This window comes from Bos indicus x Bos taurus, chromosome 11 (assembly GCF_003369695.1).
Source record: "Bos indicus x Bos taurus breed Angus x Brahman F1 hybrid chromosome 11, Bos_hybrid_MaternalHap_v2.0, whole genome shotgun sequence".
In the NCBI taxonomy this organism is placed as follows: Eukaryota; Metazoa; Chordata; class Mammalia; order Artiodactyla; family Bovidae; genus Bos; species Bos indicus x Bos taurus.
The window spans coordinates 12,824,592-12,847,090 of record NC_040086.1 but is presented as its reverse complement, the minus strand read 5'-3'; the positions used below and the strand labels follow the sequence as shown (position 1 = coordinate 12,847,090).

Below are 22,499 nucleotides of genomic sequence, written 5' to 3'. Positions count from 1 at the left end.
TCCACAGTACCAGTTCGTGACCCACCCCCTGACAGGTAGAGCTACACGTGGAAGCATGCAGGGGAGGGTGGGTATTCACGCCCAGTTACACACCTTTCCTAATGAGGGTGTGATCTCAGCCACCCCCTGCCCAGGTGTGACTGCCTGCTGCTTCATGTCTATCACCTGTGAAATGGGGCTAATAATAGCACTTACCTGTTAGGGTTACTTTAAGGATCAAACCTTTAATATCTATGAAGAACAGTACCTGGCTCTTGATTTAAATGTGTTCTCTGTTATTGCTAATGCTTTAGCTACTGCTACTAATCAAAGAGATTGCATGAACCACAGAATAGTACTGAGAGCACTTAGATGCTTTATCTGGCAGAAGAACTTGGAGAGCCTCAGAGCTGAGAGCAGTCTGGAAGGGCTTCCTGGAAGTGGTGGGCTTTGGAGGGTGGGGAGAATTTATAAGAAGAAGAGCTTACAGAAGGTGCTTGGAAGAGGTGATGGCAATGGGGAATCTGAATTTTAAGCCCAGAGCCTGTGGACAGGGAGATTCCCGCTACAGAGAGTGAGACATGAGGGCCAGAAGTGTGTGTCTGGGTTTAGGGTGAGGCTGTGGGGTTAGTGGCTTCCCAAGGCCCCCAGGCACCCCTGCCATCTCCTGCTCACTCAGTCCTGGCAGTGTTTTTCATCTTCTTCCTGGGGTTAGAGGCTGGCAGGGTCCCGAACCCACACCTGGGCCCAGTGGAGGAGCGTCTGGCCTTGCACGTCCTCCAGCAGCAGGGGCTGATCCCTGAGCACGTGGAGTCCCGGCCTCTCTACAGCCCCCTGCAGCCGGACATCGAGCAGGTAGGACCTCCACCCACAGCCCCAGAGCCCCTGACCCTCAGCTACCCTGCCCCAAGGACAGCATGGATACCTCAGAAGCACAGTGGAGAGCTCAGGATTTGGCTAACCCCTCCTTGCCATGTTTTTCTGATCTGAGTAGTTACCACTGACCACTGTTGGCTTATGAGAGAGCCCCCTTGAGCCTAGCCTTTCTGGGCTACCTGTGGACCTTGGGGCCTGGGGAATGAGCTGCCTCCTCCACCCGCATGTAGGCCGAATCTCTGACTGCCCATGAGTCATTCTGAAGCCTCAGTGTTTCAGCCTGACCTCAGGGTGTCCTCCCCTACCATCAGTCAGTGATACCCCAGAAGGCCGGCCCTGTGCTGGGCTTGTAGGGAGTTCAGATAGGTCGACCCTATGACAGAGAAGCAGAGCAGCCACCAGGAAGGTCAGGGGAGTCCTCCCAGGAAGAGAGAGGGTGAGCAGAGGGACAGAAGACCTGGGCTGACACAGGAAGGCTTCCTGGAGGGAGTGAGCTCAGGTCTGGGGCTTGGAGGAAGAAGAGGAGGGAAGGGCTTACAGGCAGAGATGGGGTGATGCAGCTATGCAGGTGCCTTTGTGCACAGCAGAGAACATCCTCTCTGTTCTTTGGAGCTGAGTCCTCCTTCCCTTGGTGGCATGGCTACCAGCTCCCCAGAGTGGCACTTCAGGTATTGAAATGTCAGCTCTTTCATGCTCACGTGAACAGAAGTTAGGTCAGTCCCTTCTCCTCCTCCTGTAAGATGGGGCCAGAGGTAACAGCTGCTTGCAAAGAGGGCACGAGCTGAAGGGTGGCAGGTAGAATGGTTTCCTGTCTGGAAACCCTCTGAGCCCCTATGACCAAACCACACTCTCTGACCGTCTACAACTGTGCCCACCATCCCAAGGTTGGAGTGCCCCCTACTCCTTCCCACCTGGCAGCGTGAGACCCAGCAAACATCACCATCCCCGGGGAGCTTCCCTGACCCCGACCCCTGACCCCCAGGCACTCCCCAAGTCCCTGCCACTGCGGGGTGGGCTCAACCCTGTTGTTGGCCCTGTAGTCCCGCTGAAGGCACCTCCCCTGCTGGATGCTGAGCCTCGCCATGCAGGCCTGAGTCTCCTCTGTCCTGTGCTCCAAGTATCCAGTGCAGAGCAGGTGGTTGGGAGATGTTGGTTGAGTGAAAAGGCTGGTGAGAGAGCAGGGTCGTGTCTCCCTCCCCAGGGGAAGCTGCAGATGTGGGTCGACCTGTTTCCGAAGGCCCTGGGGCGGCCGGGACCTCCCTTCAACATCACCCCACGGAGAGCCAGAAGGTGACTGATGCGGCCTGGGCTCGGGGCTGAGCAGGGTTGGGGGTGGTTGCTGTGGGTGGGACCAGGAGGTGGTTCTTGGGCCGGGCTTTTTGCCACTCAGGCGCCACTCCTGTGTGACTTTGACCAAGTGTCCAGCCAGGCAAGCAGCAGTCTTGGGTGAGCGGACTTCTTGGCTTCTTGGTCAAGGACTGCCCACCCTTGGTGGGAATCCGTGTGGATTTGAGTCATTTTCTCTACAGGTTTTTCCTGCGTTGTATTATCTGGAACACCAAGGATGTGATCCTGGATGACCTCAGCATCACGGGGGAGAAGATGAGCGACATTTATGTGAAAGGGTGGGAGGTCACCCTTCTTTCTACCCGTCCCAGCTCCAGGGTGTTTCCTCTGCCCCCACGAGGGTGCTGATCAGTCGGGAAAGGGGGTGCTCTGGTGTAGGGAAGGGGGAGAACAAGAAAGCAAGGACGGTCTTATGGGAGTGTCTCTGCCTATGGGGAGTTGAGCCCCACCAGATGTCTTCTTCCATGCTAATATTTGGGATGACCTTATAAGGTTTGAGGATGCTGCTCAAGAGAGAAATTAGAATATTGTGAAATTTATGGCACATTTGGTATACTGTGGAGATTTCTTGGGGTTTATTTTTCCTCTATCATTTACCAAGTTCAATGACCTTCTTAATTCTTTAAGCTGAGGATACATATTGTGGTAGAAACCTCAATTAGCTACGTTCTCTCAAATGTGTTATTTCTAGTTGGATGGTTGGCTTTGAAGAACACAAGCAAAAGACAGATGTACATTATCGGTCCCTGGGAGGTGAAGGCAACTTTAACTGGAGGTTCGTCTTCCCTTTTGACTACCTGCCAGCTGAGCAGGTCTGCACCGTCTCCAAGAAGGTGAGTGTCCTTCCTGTCCCCAGTGGTGCTGGTCCCAGGGCTGCAGCTGTCAGCCTGCTCGCACCGCCCGTTGTGGCGTGTCACTGTCATATTCTCAGCCTGTCCCACCGCTGCTGGAACCACATCTGCCACCATGGCGTGACGACCACGACTGCCCCATCACCACCACCATGTCCTTCGTGCCCGCTCCTCCTTCCTCTTCTGCCACCTTTGCCATCTTCAGCATTGCTGCCACTCCAGCCCTCAAGGCCCCCACTGTTATGTGTAACTAAGTTCAAATCCTAACAATTCAACTAGCAGGGAGGGCCTTGGTGTCAGAGTGGGGAGGACATTGTAGGGAAACTCAGCAAGGTCATCAGAGGGTCGGGGGGGGTACCCCCTAAGGCAGGGTGGCCCCAGAGGGCTGGGCTGGCCTGAGGTCAGCTTGTTGATGGGGTCAGATGCTGCTTAGCCAAGTTTCCACTGCTCCCTCCTTTCTCCCATTTCTGTGCCTGAGGCCTGGGCCGCCGTCCAGGCTGGTCTCTCTCAGGCCTGGGGAGGTCCGCCCGGTGCATCAGCTGGGGTCAAGGGGCTGCTCCAGAGCTCTCAGCTCTTTGTAGGTCCACATCTCTTAGTTTAGGCCTCGTCTGGGCCGTAAACTCTTTCTTCCTGAAACAGGTGGGTCCTGAGGCAAGTGGTGGCCCCGAGCCAGGCCTGAGGGAACAGCCCCCAGAGCATGGTGAGGAGGATGCCACAGGCAGTGGCTGCCCGGAGGCGGTGGGCATCTCTGCTGGAGCCTCTAACCACGCCTCCCTCCTAAATCTGTTTTGCCTGGAGGTGCTCTCCTGCTTGATTAACCGGGTGAATGCCCGTCTGGACTTGAGATTCTGAGGGTCCCACTTCCTTCCAGAGGTGGTGCCCGGCTTCTTCTTGTCACAGAGGCAAACTCCTGTGACTCCTCTTTCTGTCCTGAGTGGCTGTGTGGCTTAAGGAAGGGAAATATGTAGCATACCTCGGCTGCCATGACCCCTTCCCAACCCAACACACAGCACTGCACTTCAGAGAAACCGGAATGTTCCGGTGAACATTCTGAAACCATCAAGCAAAAGAAATAAGGGCTAAATAAGGCTAAATGAATTCTTTCACCTGGGGATTGCTGCCGAGTGCCTACTAGAAAGCAGAGAGTGGCAAGCCCTGGAGGCTGTACGGTCAAGGAAAGCCAAGCCTGTTTGTAGGTTTCATCCTGTTTGCCTTTGCTCAGTGTGTTTTCCCGACAGAGCAAATGCTGCATCTGTTGGGGGCGAGCTCCAAGTCCAACAAACAGCGCCTGTCCTTGCTGTGGACAGAGAGGGGGGGAATGGGCCCTCCATGGGGCGAGCTATGGCTGGGGAACCGAGGCCGTGAGATGCCGATCGGCCTGCTCACAGGGAAGGCCGGACCACCTCTCTGTTGTGACGGGTGGAGATGGGGGCAAGGAGTTGTAGGAAGCAGAGGCTTCTGCTTATTCTGCAAAGTAGAAAAAGAGAGAATCTCCTGGTGTTGTGGCAGGTGACTGAGACAAATGAAAAAGGCTGGAAGCGGCTATTACACTGAGAGAGGGAGAGAAAGATCTACTAGGTGTTACCCAGCAGTTCTGAGAGCCCAGTGGGGGTTGCTGATAAAGAGTTTGAGGTGGCCCCATTCTGGCAACAATGGGCTTTCATTTCTGCCCTTTAGTCGCAAGCAGGGAAGGAGGGAGTCTGAGTCACAGTGGAGCTCCAGAGGAAGAGAAGGGCTGAGGGAAGGGACTGGTTGGCCCGATGCCCTGCAGGCCGGGTTGGTATTGAGAGAATGAGAAGGCCAGGAGGGCTGCTAAGTGGTGAGGAGGGAGAGAGGTCTGGGGAGGCCCACGGCGGGTGGGGAAGGCTGAGGGACTCCCACCTGCATGGTGCCAGGCTCTGGAGAGGGCAGCTGGAGTGAGGGGTGGCAGAGGTCAGAAGAGGAGATTGGAAACAGGCAAGGGGTTCTGCAGTCAACCAGGAAAGGGAGGGAGGAGCTGGCTTGACCCGAGAGGGCCAGCGGGTCCCTCTGGGAGAAAAGACCCTGGGAGGCAGGGGAGACATGCCCGCAGTGGGGCCCCAATTAGCTGGTCTGGGCTAGGGGACTGAGTCTGCTGGGGGGTTACTGCAGGGGCACTGCACAGCCTCTGGGTGTCCTGGTCCTGCTGCAGAGCCAGCCCTCTGCTGAGGGGTTCAGGGCCTCTGGCAGGCAGGCCCTCCAGGGACCCCATTAACCAGACGAGACTGTCATAAAGTACAAGGTCTCCTTTCATCCGGCGGCTTTGAACCACCGCTGCTTGCCCCGGCCGGCTCCCCACCTGGAGCCCAGCACATCCACCGGGGCCTGCCTGCGCGTCAGGCACCCACCCTGCAAATAAACAGCTAGTAAAAGGGCCCAGACTGGGAGCATAATGAGTGCCCGGGACCTGGGGGGGCCATTCCCCAGGCTGGAGCCCCAGCCCAGCTGCTCCCACCAGGGGCCGTTTGAACCTCTGGCTCATTACTGAGCCCATAAACCGGGCCGGCCAGAGGCATGGGGGAGGCTGGTGGCCTGTGCAGGAGGGCCTGTGGAGCTGGCCGTAAAAGCCCCGCCAGAGGAGGGAGGCACCTGCAGGAGGGCTGGGGCCCAGAGCAGGGGAGGCACCAGACGGGGGCTGGGGCGAGGGGCCAGGTGGGGACTTGAGCCCCTTCCCCAGCCCGCCAGCAGTCCAGGCTGCACCCGGCTGCTTCACGAGGTGATGGTTCCTCAGGGGGCACTGGTGCGGGAGCTCTGTGGGGTCCGTGTGATCTGGAGTGGCCACCAAGGCTGTGTGTATAGGGCACCCGGACCCAGACAAACCCTGGGTGGTCAGCAGCGCTCCCCGACTCCTGTGGAGTCTGTGCCCTTGAGATTGGGTCCCAACCCCTGCTGTGACCTGGCACCCATCAGCGGGATGTGGTCAGATTGTTTCCTCTCCTTGCTACTCTCTCGGGTAAAGCTACAGAGGACAGAGAACAGGTGTGAGCAGGAAGGCCCCAGGGACAGTCCTTTGGGTTGAGTGTGACTGGGCCCAGAGATGGATCCAGGCCTCAGGGGGCCCAGGGCCCACACTCAGCTGCTCCCCGAGGCCTCTGTGGAGAGAAGGCCCAGACGATGCTAGTCCAGGCTGATTGGCTTGAGGGAGGGGGAGGCGGGGGAGTAATGGGCTGGTGATCTTCCTAGCACTGGGGGCTTTTGATCTGCCCTGGGGTAAGATCTTGGAGATGAAGGTGGGCTCCTCAGTGCCAGTTCCTTTGCAACAGTGTGTTGAGGGGAGCCCTCCAGGTTCCCAGCCAGTCCACCCTGTTCCCAAGATCACACTGGTAGAACACCAGTAAGAGGTGAGAGTGGAACCCCAGAACCTGACTGCCTGGGTTGGAATCCAGCTTACCACTCCCTAACTGGGTGACTTGGATAAATTACTTGCTGTGATTTCCTCAGCTGTAAGGATAGTATCTCTCTCATAGGTCATTGGAAGGATAAATGATTTTATAGTGGAAAGGGGCTGGTGTATGAGAAATGCAATATTAATGTTTTTATTAGCTGTCAGAGCCTAGGCAAATTATTTACTTCTCCAAGCCTTTGTTTCATCATCTGTAAGACAGGAATGAAAACCTTGATTCATGGAATTGTGAGCATTAAAGGAACTACCTTACATCAAATGAACACTGCCCTCTGGGGTCTCAGCAGTCTTCTTGCCAGGACCTGGCTCTGGCAAGTCCCTCAGGGATGTCTCCCTACACTGCCTCCTCCAGGCAGTCCTCCAGGCAGGAAGGGACCTCTGCCCTTCTCTAACCCTGTTCCCCTGCTTCCTTCTCTGCTTCTCCTCTGGGCCAGGATGCATTCTGGAGGCTGGACAAGACGGAGAGCAAGATCCCTGCACGAGTGGTATTCCAGATCTGGGACAACGACAAGTTCTCCTTCGATGACTTTCTGGGTGAGCACCATTTCCAGTCTACTATTCTGCCTGTCAGCGTGTCCCAGAGTCCCTGCTGAGCACGCGTGTGTCTCTCAGGCCTTTCGGCAGGGCTGGCAGGAGGATCAGGGAGCTCACAGTCTCTGGTCCCTGGTGCTGAGTGAGGCTGGTGACACAGAGCGGCGCCGCAGGGATCAGGGTGGTCTGCCGGCAGAGGTGGCCTTGAACGGTGGGCCGTGGTGGGTGGTGGGACCCGAGGAAGGAAGAGAAGGGAGCACGGGGTGAATACGTGCGGGCAGGGGCTGGGGGTCACTAGCTGTCCGGCTCCTGGAAAGTTGCGCTGCATCCATACAATGGGGTGTTATTCAGCCACGAGAGAAGTGAAATCCTGACTCATGGTGCACCATGCATGAACCTTGAAAACATACCAAGTAAAGAAGTCAGACGCAAAAGGACAAATATTGTATGGCTCCTTCATAGGAAATGTCCACAATACGTAATCCACAGGGACAGAAAGTGGTCACCGGGGACTGGGAACAGAGGTGGGCACGATGTGTCTCTTAGGGATGATGAAAATATTCTGAAATTAGATCGTGGTCGCGCAACTCTGGGAATATATTAGAAGCCACTGAGTTGTACACTTTAAAATGGTTACAACGGTGCATTTTATTATGCAAATTCACCTCAGTAAAATAGTGAGCGTGTGAAAAAGGCCTTCCAGGAGGTAAGGAGTCCTGGGTTCCGGTTCCGCTTTGCCACCTAGGAGCAGAGCAGGCTTGGATGAATCACTGGAACCCTCCTTGGGTGACTCTTGATTGGAGGATTAGCCGAGCTCTTGGCCCTCCCTGCCTTGCCCCACCACAAAGGACATTCTGACAAGCAGCCCCAGCAGGAATGGGGAAGAGGGCTTCCAGCCCGTCAGGCTGCTCTTCATCCCACGTCCCCCCACACCCAGGCTGGTCCCCTGCACTTGGAGGACTGAGGACTGCTCCATGACATCACTGTAAAAGATTCAGGGTGTTAGCATCACAGCACCAAGTTGGACTTTTGTTCTTTTACTTATTACATAATTCCTGTAGCCACATTAGAAACTGGAGATAAGCAATGCCTCCCTTTCCTATTTTATTATAATCTCCTGCTGCTGCTGCTAAGTCGCTTCAGTTGTGTCCGACTCTGTGTGACCCCATAGACGGCAGCCCACCAGGCTCCGCCATCCCTGGGATTCTCCAGGCAGGAACACTGGAGTGGGTTGCCATTTCCTTCTCCAACGCATGAGAGTGAAAAGTAATAATCTCACTACCCAGAGATAAACTCCACTAATACTTTGGGGTATGTTACTTCTTATACAAGCAAATACGTGTTATATGCATATTCTTCCAAAACATTTTTTAAAATTATTTATTATGTATTTTACTTTTTGGCTGCACTGGGTCTTTGTTGCTGCATGGGCTTTCTCTAGCTGTGAGGAGTGGGGGCTACTCTTTGTTGTGGCTTCTCATGGACTTCTCTTTGCAATGGCTTCTCTTTTTGTGGAGCCCTGGCTCTAGGACGCATGGGCTTCAATGGTTGTGACCCACGCAGCTTACTTAGTTGCTCTGCTGCAAGTGGGTTCTACCTGGACCAGGGATCAAACCTGTGTCCTCTGCATTGGCAGGTGGCTTCTTAACCACTGGACCACCGGGGAAGCCCTATATGTGTCTTTTATACATATACATACACACACATGTATGTATGGCATAGAGATAGCAAAATGAGTTTATGTGACATACTATTTTAGATCTGGATTTTGTGGGAAACAATACATTGAGAATGTTCCTACTGTCAGGAGTTATCCATCTCCATTTGCATCTGCATAATGGTACTTAACGTCCACCTGATGACCCCTTGCACAGATGGATCCTCTCCTGTCTCACTAATCCCGCTTTGGTGCACTCTCAGCTCATTTCCAGGCTTTCCTGTGTGAGTGACAGCCTAGGCTTACATCTTTGGACCATTTGTGCATATCTTCCCTAAATTTCCCTGGTGGCTCAGACGGTAAAGCATCTGTCTACGATGTGGGAGACCAAGATTCGATCCCTGGGTTGGGAAGATCCCTTGGAGAAGGAAATGGCAATCCACTACAGTACTATTGCCTGGAAAATCCCATGGACAGAGGAGCCTGGTAGGCTACAGTCCATGGGGTCACAAAGAGTTGGACACGACTGAGCGACTTTACATTCCCTAAATTTTAAGGAGCAGATTTTTAGTCTTAGAGTGGTTTTTGAAATGTTTTGTTCAATTGCCCTCTAGATAGATTTTACATTTTTATTTTATCATCTGTTCTCTATTTGCCCAAGGGCACTATTTTCCTTAAACTTTTGCTAAAAGTGTTATCTTTTTTTAAAAAAAAGCTGCCAATATGACGCCTCATTTTTATCTTTCTTTGCATTTCCTCTTTACTTGTAAGGTAGAGCTTTAAAAACATGTTTATTATCTATAGTGTTGTTATTTTCTTTTTCATGGTTTTGGGATATTCCTCTTTTATTATTGATTTTCAGAGCTTTTTATATAGTAAGGACACATTACAAATAATTTTGCCATTTTCAATTGCTTTTTAATTTTTTATAGACCCTCTTTTGCTTGCAGACTAAAAATTTTTTTTAGTATCCATCTATCATTCTTGCCTTTATGGGATGAGACTTTAGAAAACCATTCTTAAAAAAAAAATAGAAAACCATTCTTTTTTCTCATTTTATTTTTTAATTAATTAATTTATTTTAATTGGAGGCTAATTACTTTACAGTATTGTGCTGGTTTTTGCCATACATCAACATGAATCAGCCATCAGTTCAGTTCAGTTCAGTCGCTCAGTCGTGTCCAACTCTTTGCGACCTCGTGAATTGCAGCAAGCCAGGCCTCCGTGTCCATCACCAACTCCCAGAGTTCACTCAAACTCACGTCCATCGAGTTGGTGATCCATCCAGCCATCTCATCCTCTGTCGTCCCCTTCTCCTCCTGCCCCCAATCTCTCCCAGCATCAGGGTCTTTTCCAATGAGTCAACTCTTCGCATGAGGTGGCCAAAGTATTGGAGTTTCAGCTTTAGCATTCCTTCCAAAGAACACCCAGGACTGATCTCCTTTAGAATGGACTGGTTGGATCTCCTTGCAGTCCAAGGGACTCTCAAGAGTCTTCTCCAACGCCACAGTTCAAAAGCATCAATTCTTCGGCACTCAGCCTTCTTCACAGTCCAACTCTCACATCCATACATGACCACAGGAAAAACCATAGCCTTGACTAGACGGACCTTTATTGGCAAAGTAATGTCTCTGCTTTTTAATATGCTATCTAGGTTGGTCATAACTTTCCTTCCAAGGAGTAAGGAAATTTCATGGCTGCAATCACCATCTGAAGTGATTTTGGAGCCCCAGAAATAAAGTCTGACACTGTTTCCACTGTTTCCCCATCTATTTGCCATGAAGTGATGGGAACAGATGCCTTGATCTTAGTTTTGTGAATGTTGAGCTTTAAGCCAACTTTTTCACTCTCCTCTTTCACTTTCATCAAGAGGCTTTTGAGTTCCTCTTCACTTTCTGCCATAAGGGTGGTGTCATCTGCATATCTGAGGTGATTGATATTTCTCCCGGCAATCTTGATTCCAGCTTGTGCTTCTTCCAGCCCAGCGTTTCTCATGATGTACTCTGCATAGAAGTTAAATAAGTAGGGTGACAATATAGAGCCTTGATGCACTCCTTTTCCTATTTGGAACCAGTCTGTTGTTCCATGTCCAGTTCTAACTGTTGCTTCCTGACCTGCGTATAAGTTTCTCAAGAGGCAGGTCATAGATGTACATAGAAAACCAATTTTAATAAGACAAACAAAAACTGCATTCTAGTGAATGAAAAAATGGTGTTCAGTATAAAATTAAATAGGATCATTTTGTGTTTTTAAAAATAAAGACACTAAAACTACTTTTAAACTCCACAGATTTCTTTTAATTTGATGTTTATGATTTAATTTAATTTGATCTATTGTGAAAGGATCAGCACAATAAACTGCATAGCTAATTTTTTTTCTTGTGAAGAGAAATTTTAAGATCTACTCTTTTAGCAGCTTACAGCATTATTAAGCCATTTCCTTTTCCCTCTTCATAATGTATTTTCTAATTACATAGTTTGTTTCTTTTGAATAGTTATTGCTTTTATTTTAAAAGTAATAGTTAAGATCTAGAAATTTTGCCATCAAGAAATAATCCTGTGTTTCCTTATAGTCTTTATGATATACTATCTATGTGTGTATATATAGTTTACTTTATGTTGATATATTATATATGCACTGTGCTATATATATGTTTTATATATATATATATATATATATATATATAAATATAAACCTTATGTAGATATACAATATCCGGAGAAGGCAATGGCAACCTACTCCGGTACTCTTGCCTGGAAAATCCCATGGACGGAGGAACCTGGTAGGCTGCAGTCCGTGGGGTCACTAAGAGTTGGACACGACTGAGCAACTTCACTTTCACTTTTCACTTTCATGCATTGGAGAAGGAAATGGCAACCCACTCTAGTGTTCTTGCCTGGTGAATCCCAGGGACGGGGGAGCCTGATGGGCTGCCATATATGGGGTCGCACAGAGTCGGACACGACTGAAGTGACTTAGCAGCATCAGCAGATATACTATATATGTGTATATATGTATATATAATATATAGTATATATGTAGATATATATGATATATGTGGGCTTCCTTGGTAGCTCAGATGGTAAAGAATCTGTCTGTAATGCAGGAGACCTGGGTTTGATACCTGAATCAGGAAGACCCTGGAGAAGGGACTGGCAACCCACTCCAGTATTCTTGCCTGGAGAATTCCATGGACAGAGCAGCCTGGTGGATACAATCCATGGGGTCGCAAAGAATCAAACACAACTGAGCAACTAACACACACATATATATAGATATACGTATAGAGTATACATACTATATATAATATATATGGGTTATGTAGCTACATGGTTTATGTAGATATCCTGTATACAGTTTAATATATAATATATATTAATATAATTTATATATAGATTTAATGTAATATTTAATATATTAAACTATATATATGATTTAATGCCCTATATTATATTGAGACCATATTTAAAATGAGAAATAAACATTCATCTGTAGTTGAGGGATGGAGAGATGTGTAGATGGGTACATAGATTAGTACTGATATAGAGTTGAACAACTGTTGGAGGGAATAATAACCTGATTAATGGAGATATAGTGCTCAGCAAATGTTAGCTATTGAGGGATATAGATAGTTAAAGCAGATAGCTGCATGGAAGGATAAATGGAGGAAGGGAAAGAAAAAAAACTACAATAATAGATGCAGTCACCGAATACTTGCAGTAACTGAGCATTCCACACTGAAAAATAGTCTAATCTCCTTTGTGTGGTATTCAAAAATTTCTTTAATATGGCCTCAGTAAATGTTTTTTAGATTTATCTCTCTCACTTAATCCCTTCAGTAACCTGTGCTCCAATCCCACTGATTTCATCATGTTGTTGGAATTGGATTAGGTGAAACCACATGAAATTACTGTTTTTATACATCAAAGATAATTGAATATCAGAATTTTCATGTGGCTTAACCCAAAAGCTGGATCTGTTCTGGGAGAGGAGTGATAAAATAGATGAGCAGATGAAGCAGTATGGAAAGATAGCTGTGTGGATAACTAGGTGGGCAGATGAACAAACTACAATGAGATAACATTTGTACCTATATCAAAGCAAGAACAAAAATAAAAAATGGGAAATCACAAATGTTGGAGAGGATGTGGAGAAATTGGAACACTCGTATACTAAGTAAGTATAATAAGATGAATAATTGAGCAGTTGGGAAGCTCTGTTAAAGGCGATTGAATAAGGGCAGATTAGTGGGCATATGGATGCGTGAACAGATGGAAGGGAAGCTGAACAGATGGAATGAGAGGTGATGGATGGAGAGTGGAGTTTGAGCCACAGGGTGGTCCTAGGCTGGCAGTGACTGAGAAAGCCTGGTTAAAGCACCCTTCTTTGCCACAGGCTCTCTGCAGCTGGACCTTAACCACATGCCCAAGCCCGCCAAGACAGCTGAGAAGTGCTCTGCGGACCAGCTGGAAGACACCTTCCACCCAGAGCGGTTTGTGTCTCTTTTTGAACAGAAAACAGTGAAGGGCTGGTGGCCCTGTGTGGCAGAAGAGGGTGAGAAGAAGATACTGGCGGTAAGTCAGCTCCATCTGGCCGGTGGAGACATGGGAGTGGCTCCTCCATAGAAATCACAGGTGCAGGCGTGTTCCTCTCCCTATCTCCTGCCCTCCTTGTCTGTTTTCCAAGACCTGTCCCTCTCCCTTGCCACTTTCCAGCCTTCCTGTCCTTGAGGGTTGTATCCCAGCGAAGCCTATTTAAATCAAAGGTGCCTTAATCTCTGTGGATCCTGTTTAATTTATACTCTGCTCTTTGGCCTTAACAGTAATCTGTGTCCTGGGTTCCCCTTTGGCTAGACTTCTGGAAGAGGACAGGCATCATGCCGCTCCCATTTAAGCAGGACCCTACAAGGGACCATCCTTGAGGGACTATTCCCTCTGCCCAGAGGTCTGTCCAGGGGTGTGACTGGGGACCATGAGGAACTGTCCTGCCTCTGCAGGGGAAGTGAATGACAGTTTATTATTGTCCCTCAGTATCCACAGGGGGTTCGTTCCAGGAGCCCCGTGGACATCAAAATCCACGGATGGTCAAGTCTCATAGTTGGCCCTCCATGGTTGGTGGAATCTGTGGATTGAAACCTGCAAATGAGGGCCGACTGTATATTTATTAAAATAATATGTGTATAGGTGGATCTGCATGGTTAAAACCTATGTGGTTCAAGGGTCAGTTGTACCTGGAAACAGCAAGCAGCCAGCCAACCCCTCAGGTGGCCCTTGAAATAAAATATCCATGTTGTGTAACAAATTATAACAATTAATAAGAAACACTAATGTCTCAAAAGAAAAATGAGTGTGGTGCATGCATAGATAATACACAAAGAAGTAGAGTGGCCATTAAAATTTAAGAAAGTTCATTTCCCCTAGGAATTACATAAAGGAATATTTTAAAATGTGAAAACATCTTTAATGTATTATAGTAGAATGTTTTAAAAACAGAAATGCTCATTGCTAGCAAGGATGCAGAGAGACTCCCCCCTCATTTATTTTTGCCCGGCAGGCTAATGGTTTTACATTTGGGGAAACAATTTAGTAATATATAACCTGAAACTTAGCAATATTTATTCCCTTTGAAATTTTTTATCCCACTTCTAAAATCTTTCCCAAAGAAATAACCTCATTAAATTAAAGCTTTACGGTTCTAGGGTGTTGGTTGCAGCATTTTTTTTTTTTTTTTTACAACAACAAAGAGTTGGAAACAACTTAAATGAACCAAAATAACTAGTTTACTAAATAAATTACGGTCAGCCATTGCATAGAATGTTTTATAGCATTAAAAGCAAACTTTAAAAGAGTATATAATTATATAATAATAAAATATATTATTTTAAGTGAAAGAAACAAGCTATAGAACTAAATCTACACAGTATGGTATTTCATATACTTGCAGAGAAAAATAAGTCTGATGGATAAAATAAAAAGATAAATGTGAATTATCTTTACATAGGGAAAGTATGAGTGTCCTTTCTTTATACGTGTCTGTAGTTCCTACATATTCTGCTAGGAACGGGTACTTTTATGATCAGATCACCCTGTTATCACTTTTCAAAAACATCATAAAGTGACCTTGACCTCTGTCCTGGCCTGGCTCCTCTCCAAGCCACAGTGCAGAGCCTTTGTGTCCCTGACCAGGTCCCCCTTGTCCCCACAGGGCAAGCTGGAGATGACCTTGGAGATTGTAACAGAGAGTGAGCATGAGGAGCGGCCAGCCGGCCACGGCCGGGATGAACCTAACATGAACCCCAAGCTCGAGGACCCAAGGTTGGTGCCCAGCCCCTGACCGCTGATGGCCAAGGGGACTGGGAGGTGCGGCTGCAGTAGAGGAGGCACCCGCTGCATAGCCACACAGAGGTCCCGAGGCCCAGAGAAGGGTGTGACTCATCCCAGGGTACACCTTGGTAGGGAGCAGGTGACCGACATCCTTCCAGGACAGGCTGGGCTCATCAGTTCTTTCCAGAAGCCAGCACTGTTGAGCAACTGGGGGTTGTAGGCCAAGCGTGCTGTCATATGGCTTGTGTGTGTTGAGTCCTGGACCCTTCCCTGCTGGGCCATCTTAGCATCCTCACTTTACAAATGAGAAAACAGTCACAGCAAAATTAAATAAGGTCATTCCAAGGAAAGTGGTGAAACAAATTCTCACACCTGGGCTGATTGGCTCTGGAGCCTGACCCAAGGTCTTTCCCCTGAACGAGCTGCTTTTGTGGCTCTCTTGTGGTGTCAATGTGCCTTTCAAAAGGTCTTTCAGTTTTCCCACCTGTGAAATGGGGGCCTAGCCTCTGCCTCCCCTACCTCCCAGATAAGGGATATAAGCCAATCCAGTGGACATAGAAGGCTTGAAGACAGTTATTGGAGCCTGAAAGACGGCTGTTGGTGGCAGGGGTGTGTGTGAGTGATCGGGCTATGTTTGCTGGGTCCTTTCCCACGGCCTGCTGAGCTCAAGTCACACTTAGCACAGACAGCCCACTTTGTCACAGAGCTGTCCTGACTGCCACAGGCTGGCCGAGCAGCAGGAGGCACCCCTACCCAAGGGTGCTGGGATCTGGGTGGAAAGATGAGGGAGACCCAGGAGAGCCAGCGGCATGCAAGTGAATGTCAGAATGGCCATTACCGAGACACAAAACCTGCCTGCTCTTTGAACTGTGAGACTGGTCTAGGGGAAGGATCTGTGGTTCTTGGTTGTGAGAGACAGTCACCTTTCTGGGTTCAGTTCTAGCCATCCTTCCCTGACCGTGGACCAGCCATATACATCTAGGCCTGTAGCTGAGCTTATCTGGAGCTCGTGGGCCGTAGCTCAGCGAAAGTGGAGCCCCTCGAAGCTCTGTCCAGTCCCCAGGTCTCTAGTCTGTGACAAGTCCTGGGTCAGGAAGGGGAGAGCGGCAGGGAAGGTGACCTGGACAGGGTGACTGATAACTGGGTCCCTGAGGGTGTGCAGGGCTTGATGGTGTCAAGAAGAGAAGAGGGGTGCCAGCGGGGCTCATGCTGTAGCCAAGGCCGGGAGGAGAAGGGGATGCAGATGCAAAGGGACAGGGGCTGGGGGCTGGAGGCTGGAGGGTCTGGGGGCCTGGCTGGGGAGAGCCAGGGTGATTTGGGGGCAGGGCTCCCAGGGAGCAGCACTGGTGGGGGTGCCCTGCTGACCTCTGGGATCTCCCTTGCAGGCGGCCTGACACCTCCTTCCTCTGGTTCACCTCCCCGTACAAGACCATGAAGTTCATCCTGTGGCGGCGGTTCCGCTGTGCCATCATCTTCTTCCTCATTCTCTTCATCTTCCTGCTCTTCTTGGGCATCTTTGTCTACTCCTTCCCGGTAAGCTGGCCCGAGGTGGGAGGCAGAGACCCTGTCTCAGGGGAGCTCCTGGTCTGATGCGGGAGGTATAGCTCTTGGCCTCCAGCAGCCCCTGGTCTCAGAGGAGCCTGTCATTGTCCTCCAGTGTACTGGGTGTCTGATGGAGAGGCAGCCTCTGTCCTTGGGGAGTCTGTAGCCTGAGGAAGGGGACACAGGCCCTACTCTGGGGGTCCCCAGTCTGGTAGGAGACCCGTGGGGAGTTCTGAGTTCTTGCCCTTAATGGGGAGACACAGCATGCTCAGCAAGCCCCTGACGGGCTGTGTAATCAAGAAGGTGAGGCCCTTGGGCAGACGTGGGTGGGAGAACCTTCTTGAAAGAGGGCGTGCAGCTTGGTCAGGAAGGGAAGGGGAGGTGTAGATGGCGGAGAAGAGGGGAAGGCCCTGTGTCTGTGAGGACAGCACCTGCTGAGGGACTGGAGAGGGGCTTAGGGTCCACCCGGGGACCTGAGCGTGTGCCTGTTTTCTGCAGTGGGGTGGCCTGGGCCGGGGGGTGAGTGAGGATGGGGTGCGCCAGGAGCCTCTCCCCGGTGCAGTGAACACTGGGCCCCTTTCCCTGCTGAGTGCCTGACAAGCCAGCTGATGCCTGACAGAGAGCGACCAGGGCTGCTCTGCGGGCCCCTCCCAAAAGAGAATCTGGAGCTGTCTCCCTTGCCCAGGCTCCCTGGGTCCTCACGGCAGCACCTGAGTGTCTCTAGAACCTCAGACCTTGAAGGGATCACAGGTTCTCAGGCTGATACCTGAGTTTCAATCTCTTCTAAATTTTTAAAACTTTTTAATATGAAAATTTCAAATCCATGTACAAGTAGAGGAACGGTGTGATCAACTCCACGTCACCCTGACTTGAATGGAAAGAAACAGACACCGAGAGAGGGGAGGAACCAGCTCAGGGCTGCAGGGCAGTCTGTGTACAGCTCCCAGGCTGGGGTTCCAGCCACAGCCCTGGTCAGCACAAGGCCGCCGGCCACGTGCACGGTCCCCACAGCGGGCAGTGGAATTACTCACCTGTGAGCTCTTTGCTCTATGAGTCCTCCAGGAGAAGGAGGGGTCCCAAGCGCCTCTCCCAGTATAGCTGGCGAGGCCTGGTACCAGCAGAGAGCCTCCTGAGGAAGACAGTTAAAACGGCAGAGCATCCCCTTCAGGCCCTGATACCATGAACTGTGGGGTTAGCAGAGGGGAGCTCTGGTTCAGACACCCAGGCCCTGGCACCCTCTGGGCCCTGAGTCACAAAGGACGGTCTAGAGCCGGGGTGGCCATGGGTCAGGCTGAGGGCCAGGTCCTTTGAGCGGGCTGAGACTGTTCTAAGTCTTAGTGAGAAGACCTACATTGACCAGATAGGCCTGAGGCTCAGGGGTGGGTAAGGTTATGGGGGTCAGGCTTGTTTGGTTTGGGTGCCCTCTTAGTGAAAGAAGACAAATTACAACTGTTAATACAGGGTTAGCTACTGGGCCCTGGAAGAGAGCAAGTGGTGCCTAGAGCTTAGCTGCCCTGGCAGTGACCTGGGCTCAGGGGTCAGGCCCAGGACTCCACCTCCATGTCTCTTCCCCTGGGGCAGGCCCAGGTGGTCCGTTGGGGAGGCACAGTGCCCCTTGCCTGGCCTGTCCTCAGGCTCACCTCCTCTCATGTTGTTTATGCCCAGCCACCATTCAGTTCAGGCAAAGACTGTGTCCGGGAACCAAGGGTGAGTTCTGTGGGTGATGGGGGAGTGGTGAGGCTGGTGCTCCGGTAAGCTGGCGGTCCACGAGGAGACACAGTGATGCCAGGACCACAGGGAGAACAGGGCACAGCCTAGTGCTCCATGGTGAGGCCGTGCCAGGGAGTGCAGGCAAGGTGAGCTGGCACATCCCCACGCTCCTGAGCAGGTGGTCTGAGAAGCGAGCACCAGGGAGAATTGTAGAGCCCTGGCCCGCTCCAGGCCTGCTGGGGAGAATCTGCCTCAAACATTCTGGTTTGAGCATCACTGTTGTGTGAGATGGAGCTCCACGTGGAGTCATGAGCTGGTAGCTGCTTTTGGCTCTTCCAGGGACTCCCCAAGTGACCTCGGCCGGGACCCCCATAGGCATGAGGCAGGGCTGGGCTGGGTCAGCACTGACCTGCTGTGACAAGCACTTTGTGGAGGGGAGCTGTGTGGGGAGGGGGCTGCATGTCAAGCCAGCCTTCTGCTGAAGAGCCAAGGGGAGGGCAGGGCAGGGCCGGGCCCCAAGTAAAATGCCCATCTCCTCGCTATGCCTGGGCCTGCCTCTGGCCAGTCGGACCCCACCCTGCAAGGCGCCTGGGCAGCGGATTGGCCTCAGGGACCTGGGGAAGGGGAAAGGAGGTCCCAGCTGCCTGGCTGGGAGACAGAGGGAAGATTTCCAGTCACTTCCAGCCTGCCACCCTTTCTCATCTCAGGGGCAGCCTTAGCCCCAGACCCTGTGGGCAGGCCCTGGGCAGAGCCTCTTCCCTGTCTCCTGGGTCCCCAACAGCAGCATCCATCTCTTTTGAGATCTTCTGGGAATTGTCCTCTTCAAATACCAGCCCTGCCTTCTCTCCCAGGGCTGGTGTGTGGGCTCGGCTCCCAGGCGAAGGCTTTGGGGCCAAAGGGGCAGCCTGGACCTGAGGCTGGTGATGCTCTCACCTGCAGTTCTTTGCCACAAGCTGGGCATGTCCAAGTGGCTTGGTCACCTGGTGGGTGCCAGACCCGTGCCCCTCGCCTAGCTTGCAGGTTTTGGGGGCGGAGGCCTTGGTGGAGAGGGGCCCGGGGCCAGGGCTGCCACCTCCTCCCCCGCGTAGACCTAATCTCCCATCCCCTTGGAAATTCCCCCAGGAGGGGGACAGGAGGGCAGCCTGTCTGTTTCCCCCCAGCTCTCCCCCAGAGGCCGCCGGGAGCAGGGCCAGCGTGGGGAGGCAGGAGGCGAGCTGGCGGGGAAGGAGCGGCGGCTTTGTTTCCAGAGTTGGCTTTCCCGGGCGGCGCTGGGGAACATACTGTCCCAATTAGGAGCCCTGTGCTGTGTTGTATGTGTTTTCATGGTTTTGGGGGGGAGGAGTGGGGAGGGGAGATTCCTGTCAGTCCTGCAGCAGCCAGGGCTTAATCAGGGGTGACCCGTCTCCAGGGCTGGCCTGTGTTGTGGGTCATCCTTGTAAACCACCCCTGCCCTCGGCTCTCTCTTTGCTTCTGGGGCGGGAGCATGGTGGCCATTGAGCCCGGGGTTCCTGTGTGTGGGGAGTTGGGAGGGGGGTGGGGAGAATCCCTGCTGTGCCTTCGGGCCACCTGTCTGATGGAAGGTGCTGGGCCTGGCCTGGCTGGGGCAGAGTCCTCTGGGCAGAGCGGACACTGGGAGTGGGCCCTGGTTGATGGGGGAGAAGACTGAGCAGTTCAGGCGCCGTGGCCCCCAGGAGAGTGTGGGCTGGTGTGGCAGTGAGGCTGGAGGGTGCAGTGTTGAGTGTGGCGCATGGCGGGGGTGGTGAGTGCGAGGTGCAGGCAGGTGGCTGAGTCCTCTCCCAGCTCCTTTTCCCCCGCAGCTGTCACCACCTGTCCCTACCTCCTCCCTCCCTCTCTCCAGAACTATGCTGCCATGAAGCTGGTGAAGCCCTTCAGCTGAGGACTCTTGGGCCCAGGACTGGCTTCCTCCACTGCCCGGCTCAGTAGAGCTCCTCCAGATGTTCAAGCCTGACTGTCCTGCCGGGGCGGGCAGATGGACTGGCACACGCACCGAGTGCTGTGACGTTGAGCCCTGGGATCACCGCTGTCATCATTTCTTTCTCCCCTGAACCAAACCATTTGGGATCAGCCCATGTGTATTTCAGTATAAAACAGTTGGAACCACAAAGCAGCTTTGGTGTGTGTCTCTGTGGCACCTGAGTGGGGTGACTGAGCAGGGGATGGGTCCGGGTGGGCGGGGGTGTGGGGTGTGCCGTCTCTGCTCAGTGGGCCCGCTGGAGCTGTGGATCTTTTGACAAGGAAAGTGGGGGTGGCCTGGGCCTGCCTGGAGACCCAGCGTGTTCTGCTCCCGGACTCTGTCCCCTCTCCCGTGCCCTCCTCCCTCTGGCATCTCCTCTTTCTCACCCACACTTCTCTCTGCTTGGGTGGGCAGTTACCTGCACCACGCCTGGAAGAGGTTTCACGTAGGCACATGGAGCCCCAGAAACTCTCCAGGCAGGGGTAGCTTCTGGATTCCTGGCTGTGACCTTGTCTCCTGTACTCTTGGGATGTCTTAGGGCTCTCTCCCTGTTTCCACGCCCTGCTCTGGGCTGGACAAACACACCCTTTTCTTGTGATCCGAGCATCTCATTAGCCATTGGTCTGACATGTCTTGCAGGGATCAGGCTTCATCTACAGGAGCAGCACGAACACACTTAGAGAAAAACCAAAGAGTATGAAAGCATTGTTTCCAAAATAGAGGCCTCTGCCTCTGTCGCCGGAGGGGCTGGAGCTCTGGAGCTCAGCCTGGTGGCCTCCTCCCCTGTTACCCAGGAGGGCTTCTCTTGTTTCCTGCTGTGAGCTGTTCCCGTGGCCCAGGACCCAAGGCCCCAGAGTGAGCCTTCCAGCCCCTCTGGCTCTTCCCTGCCTGCTGGGACCCAGACAGGCCCTGCCTCATCCCACCTGGTTGGCGGGACTACCAGGGGTGACTGGGATGGGGCTGATGGCCTGAGCCCTCCTGAATGAGGGAGCTACATCTTGAACACAGAGTGGTTCTCTCTTCAGGAGAGGGTCTGACAGAGGATGCCCTCAGTGTCCAGCTCCCCGTGGGCCCTGAGAACCTGGGTGGCCAGTCCTGAACCCTGGAGCCATGTGGCCATACCTTGCACAGAACAGGCAGCAGGGACCAGAGTCACCCATCTCTTCTGGGTCATGAGCCTTCCATGAATATCCACCATGGAGGTGGTGGATCAGTGATTCCATGGAGAGGACTGGAAGTAAAAGGAAGAGGTGGGCCTGCAGCTTCAGGAGGTGCTGAGAAAGCTTTAGGGTCTGGGGAGACCTGAGAGTGTTTGAAGGTAGGGAGGAGGAATCCACTAGGGAGGGAAAGATCAAACATACAAGAGAGAAAATGGGATAATTAATGGAACCAGCTTCCGGAGAAGGAGGGGAGGGTGTTATCTTGGAAAGAAAGTTCTCTTTTTCTTACAGGTGCAAGAAGGCTGGAGGAAATACATGCATACATGGGACTGTCACCTGGGTTAAGTGAATTTGCGGGAACACTGTGCCCACTCATTAATATTTTCTTTTATTCATTTGCTTTTTCTTGCTGCTTTGAGTTGCAGGTAATAGAAACCATTACTTAAACTAGTAAAAGGACTATAATGGCTTTATAGAAATGAAACTTTCAGGATTGGCTTCAGGCAAGGGCTGATCCAGCTCCTCAGTTAGGTCACCAAGACTTTGCATTCTCTCTCTGCTCTGCCCTTGTCAGAGTTGCCTTCTGTCTAAAGCTGACTCTATTCCTTTGGAGTCTGGGGTTAAAGCTGCTCCTTGGAACCCTATAGGCTACCAAGCAAAATTCAGGGGGAATGAGGAACAGATAGATGGTGAGGGGATGTTGTGTCCAGCACATGTTTATTGAGAGAGTCTACACAGCAGCCCTAGAGCAGGTTCTGAAGATATAGCAGTGAGTTACTTATGACTCCTGACCTCCCATAGTTCCCAGTGTTGGGGGAAAAGTGGATCCAGAAACCACGGTTATTTTTACTCTTAGGAGCATATCAGAGATGGGCCACCCCAGGGCAGGGAAAGGATGTCATCTGAGTGGAGCGTTGAACTGCCCCCAGTGGCTAAGACTGGAAAGCTGTGCTGAGCAGTAGAGATAGAGACCAAGACTCTGGCTGTCCAAGAGCCCAGATCCTTTAGGGTAAGGCTGAGTGTTGAAGGGCCTGTGTCTGCAGCTGAGGAGTTAAAACTTCATTCTGGAGATGAGAAAGTGGCACGGAAAGAATTCAAGCTGTGGCCTTGGTCAGAGTCGTGGCTTC

The 22,499-nt window shown here is 51.6% G+C and overlaps 1 protein-coding gene across 24 annotated transcripts in view; it reads left to right on the top strand.

Annotated features, from left to right (window-relative positions):
- The window catches only part of DYSF (dysferlin), a 224,474-nt gene extending 204,112 nt beyond the window's left edge, over window positions 1-20,362 (top strand). For all 24 annotated transcript variants that reach the window (XM_027554906.1, XM_027554921.1, XM_027554917.1 and 21 more), the window contains 9 exons: window positions 695-834; window positions 2,057-2,145; window positions 2,385-2,480; window positions 2,894-3,035; window positions 6,909-7,008; window positions 13,058-13,236; window positions 14,867-14,976; window positions 16,371-16,518; window positions 20,096-20,362. In XM_027554906.1, the coding sequence (XP_027410707.1) occupies window positions 695-834; window positions 2,057-2,145; window positions 2,385-2,480; window positions 2,894-3,035; window positions 6,909-7,008; window positions 13,058-13,236; window positions 14,867-14,976; window positions 16,371-16,518; window positions 20,096-20,134 (1,043 nt within the window). In that variant the 3' untranslated portion in view covers window positions 20,135-20,362. The remainder of the gene's footprint in view (window positions 1-694; window positions 835-2,056; window positions 2,146-2,384; window positions 2,481-2,893; window positions 3,036-6,908; window positions 7,009-13,057; window positions 13,237-14,866; window positions 14,977-16,370; window positions 16,519-20,095) is intronic.
- The last annotated feature ends 2,137 nt before the right edge of the window (window positions 20,363-22,499 follow it).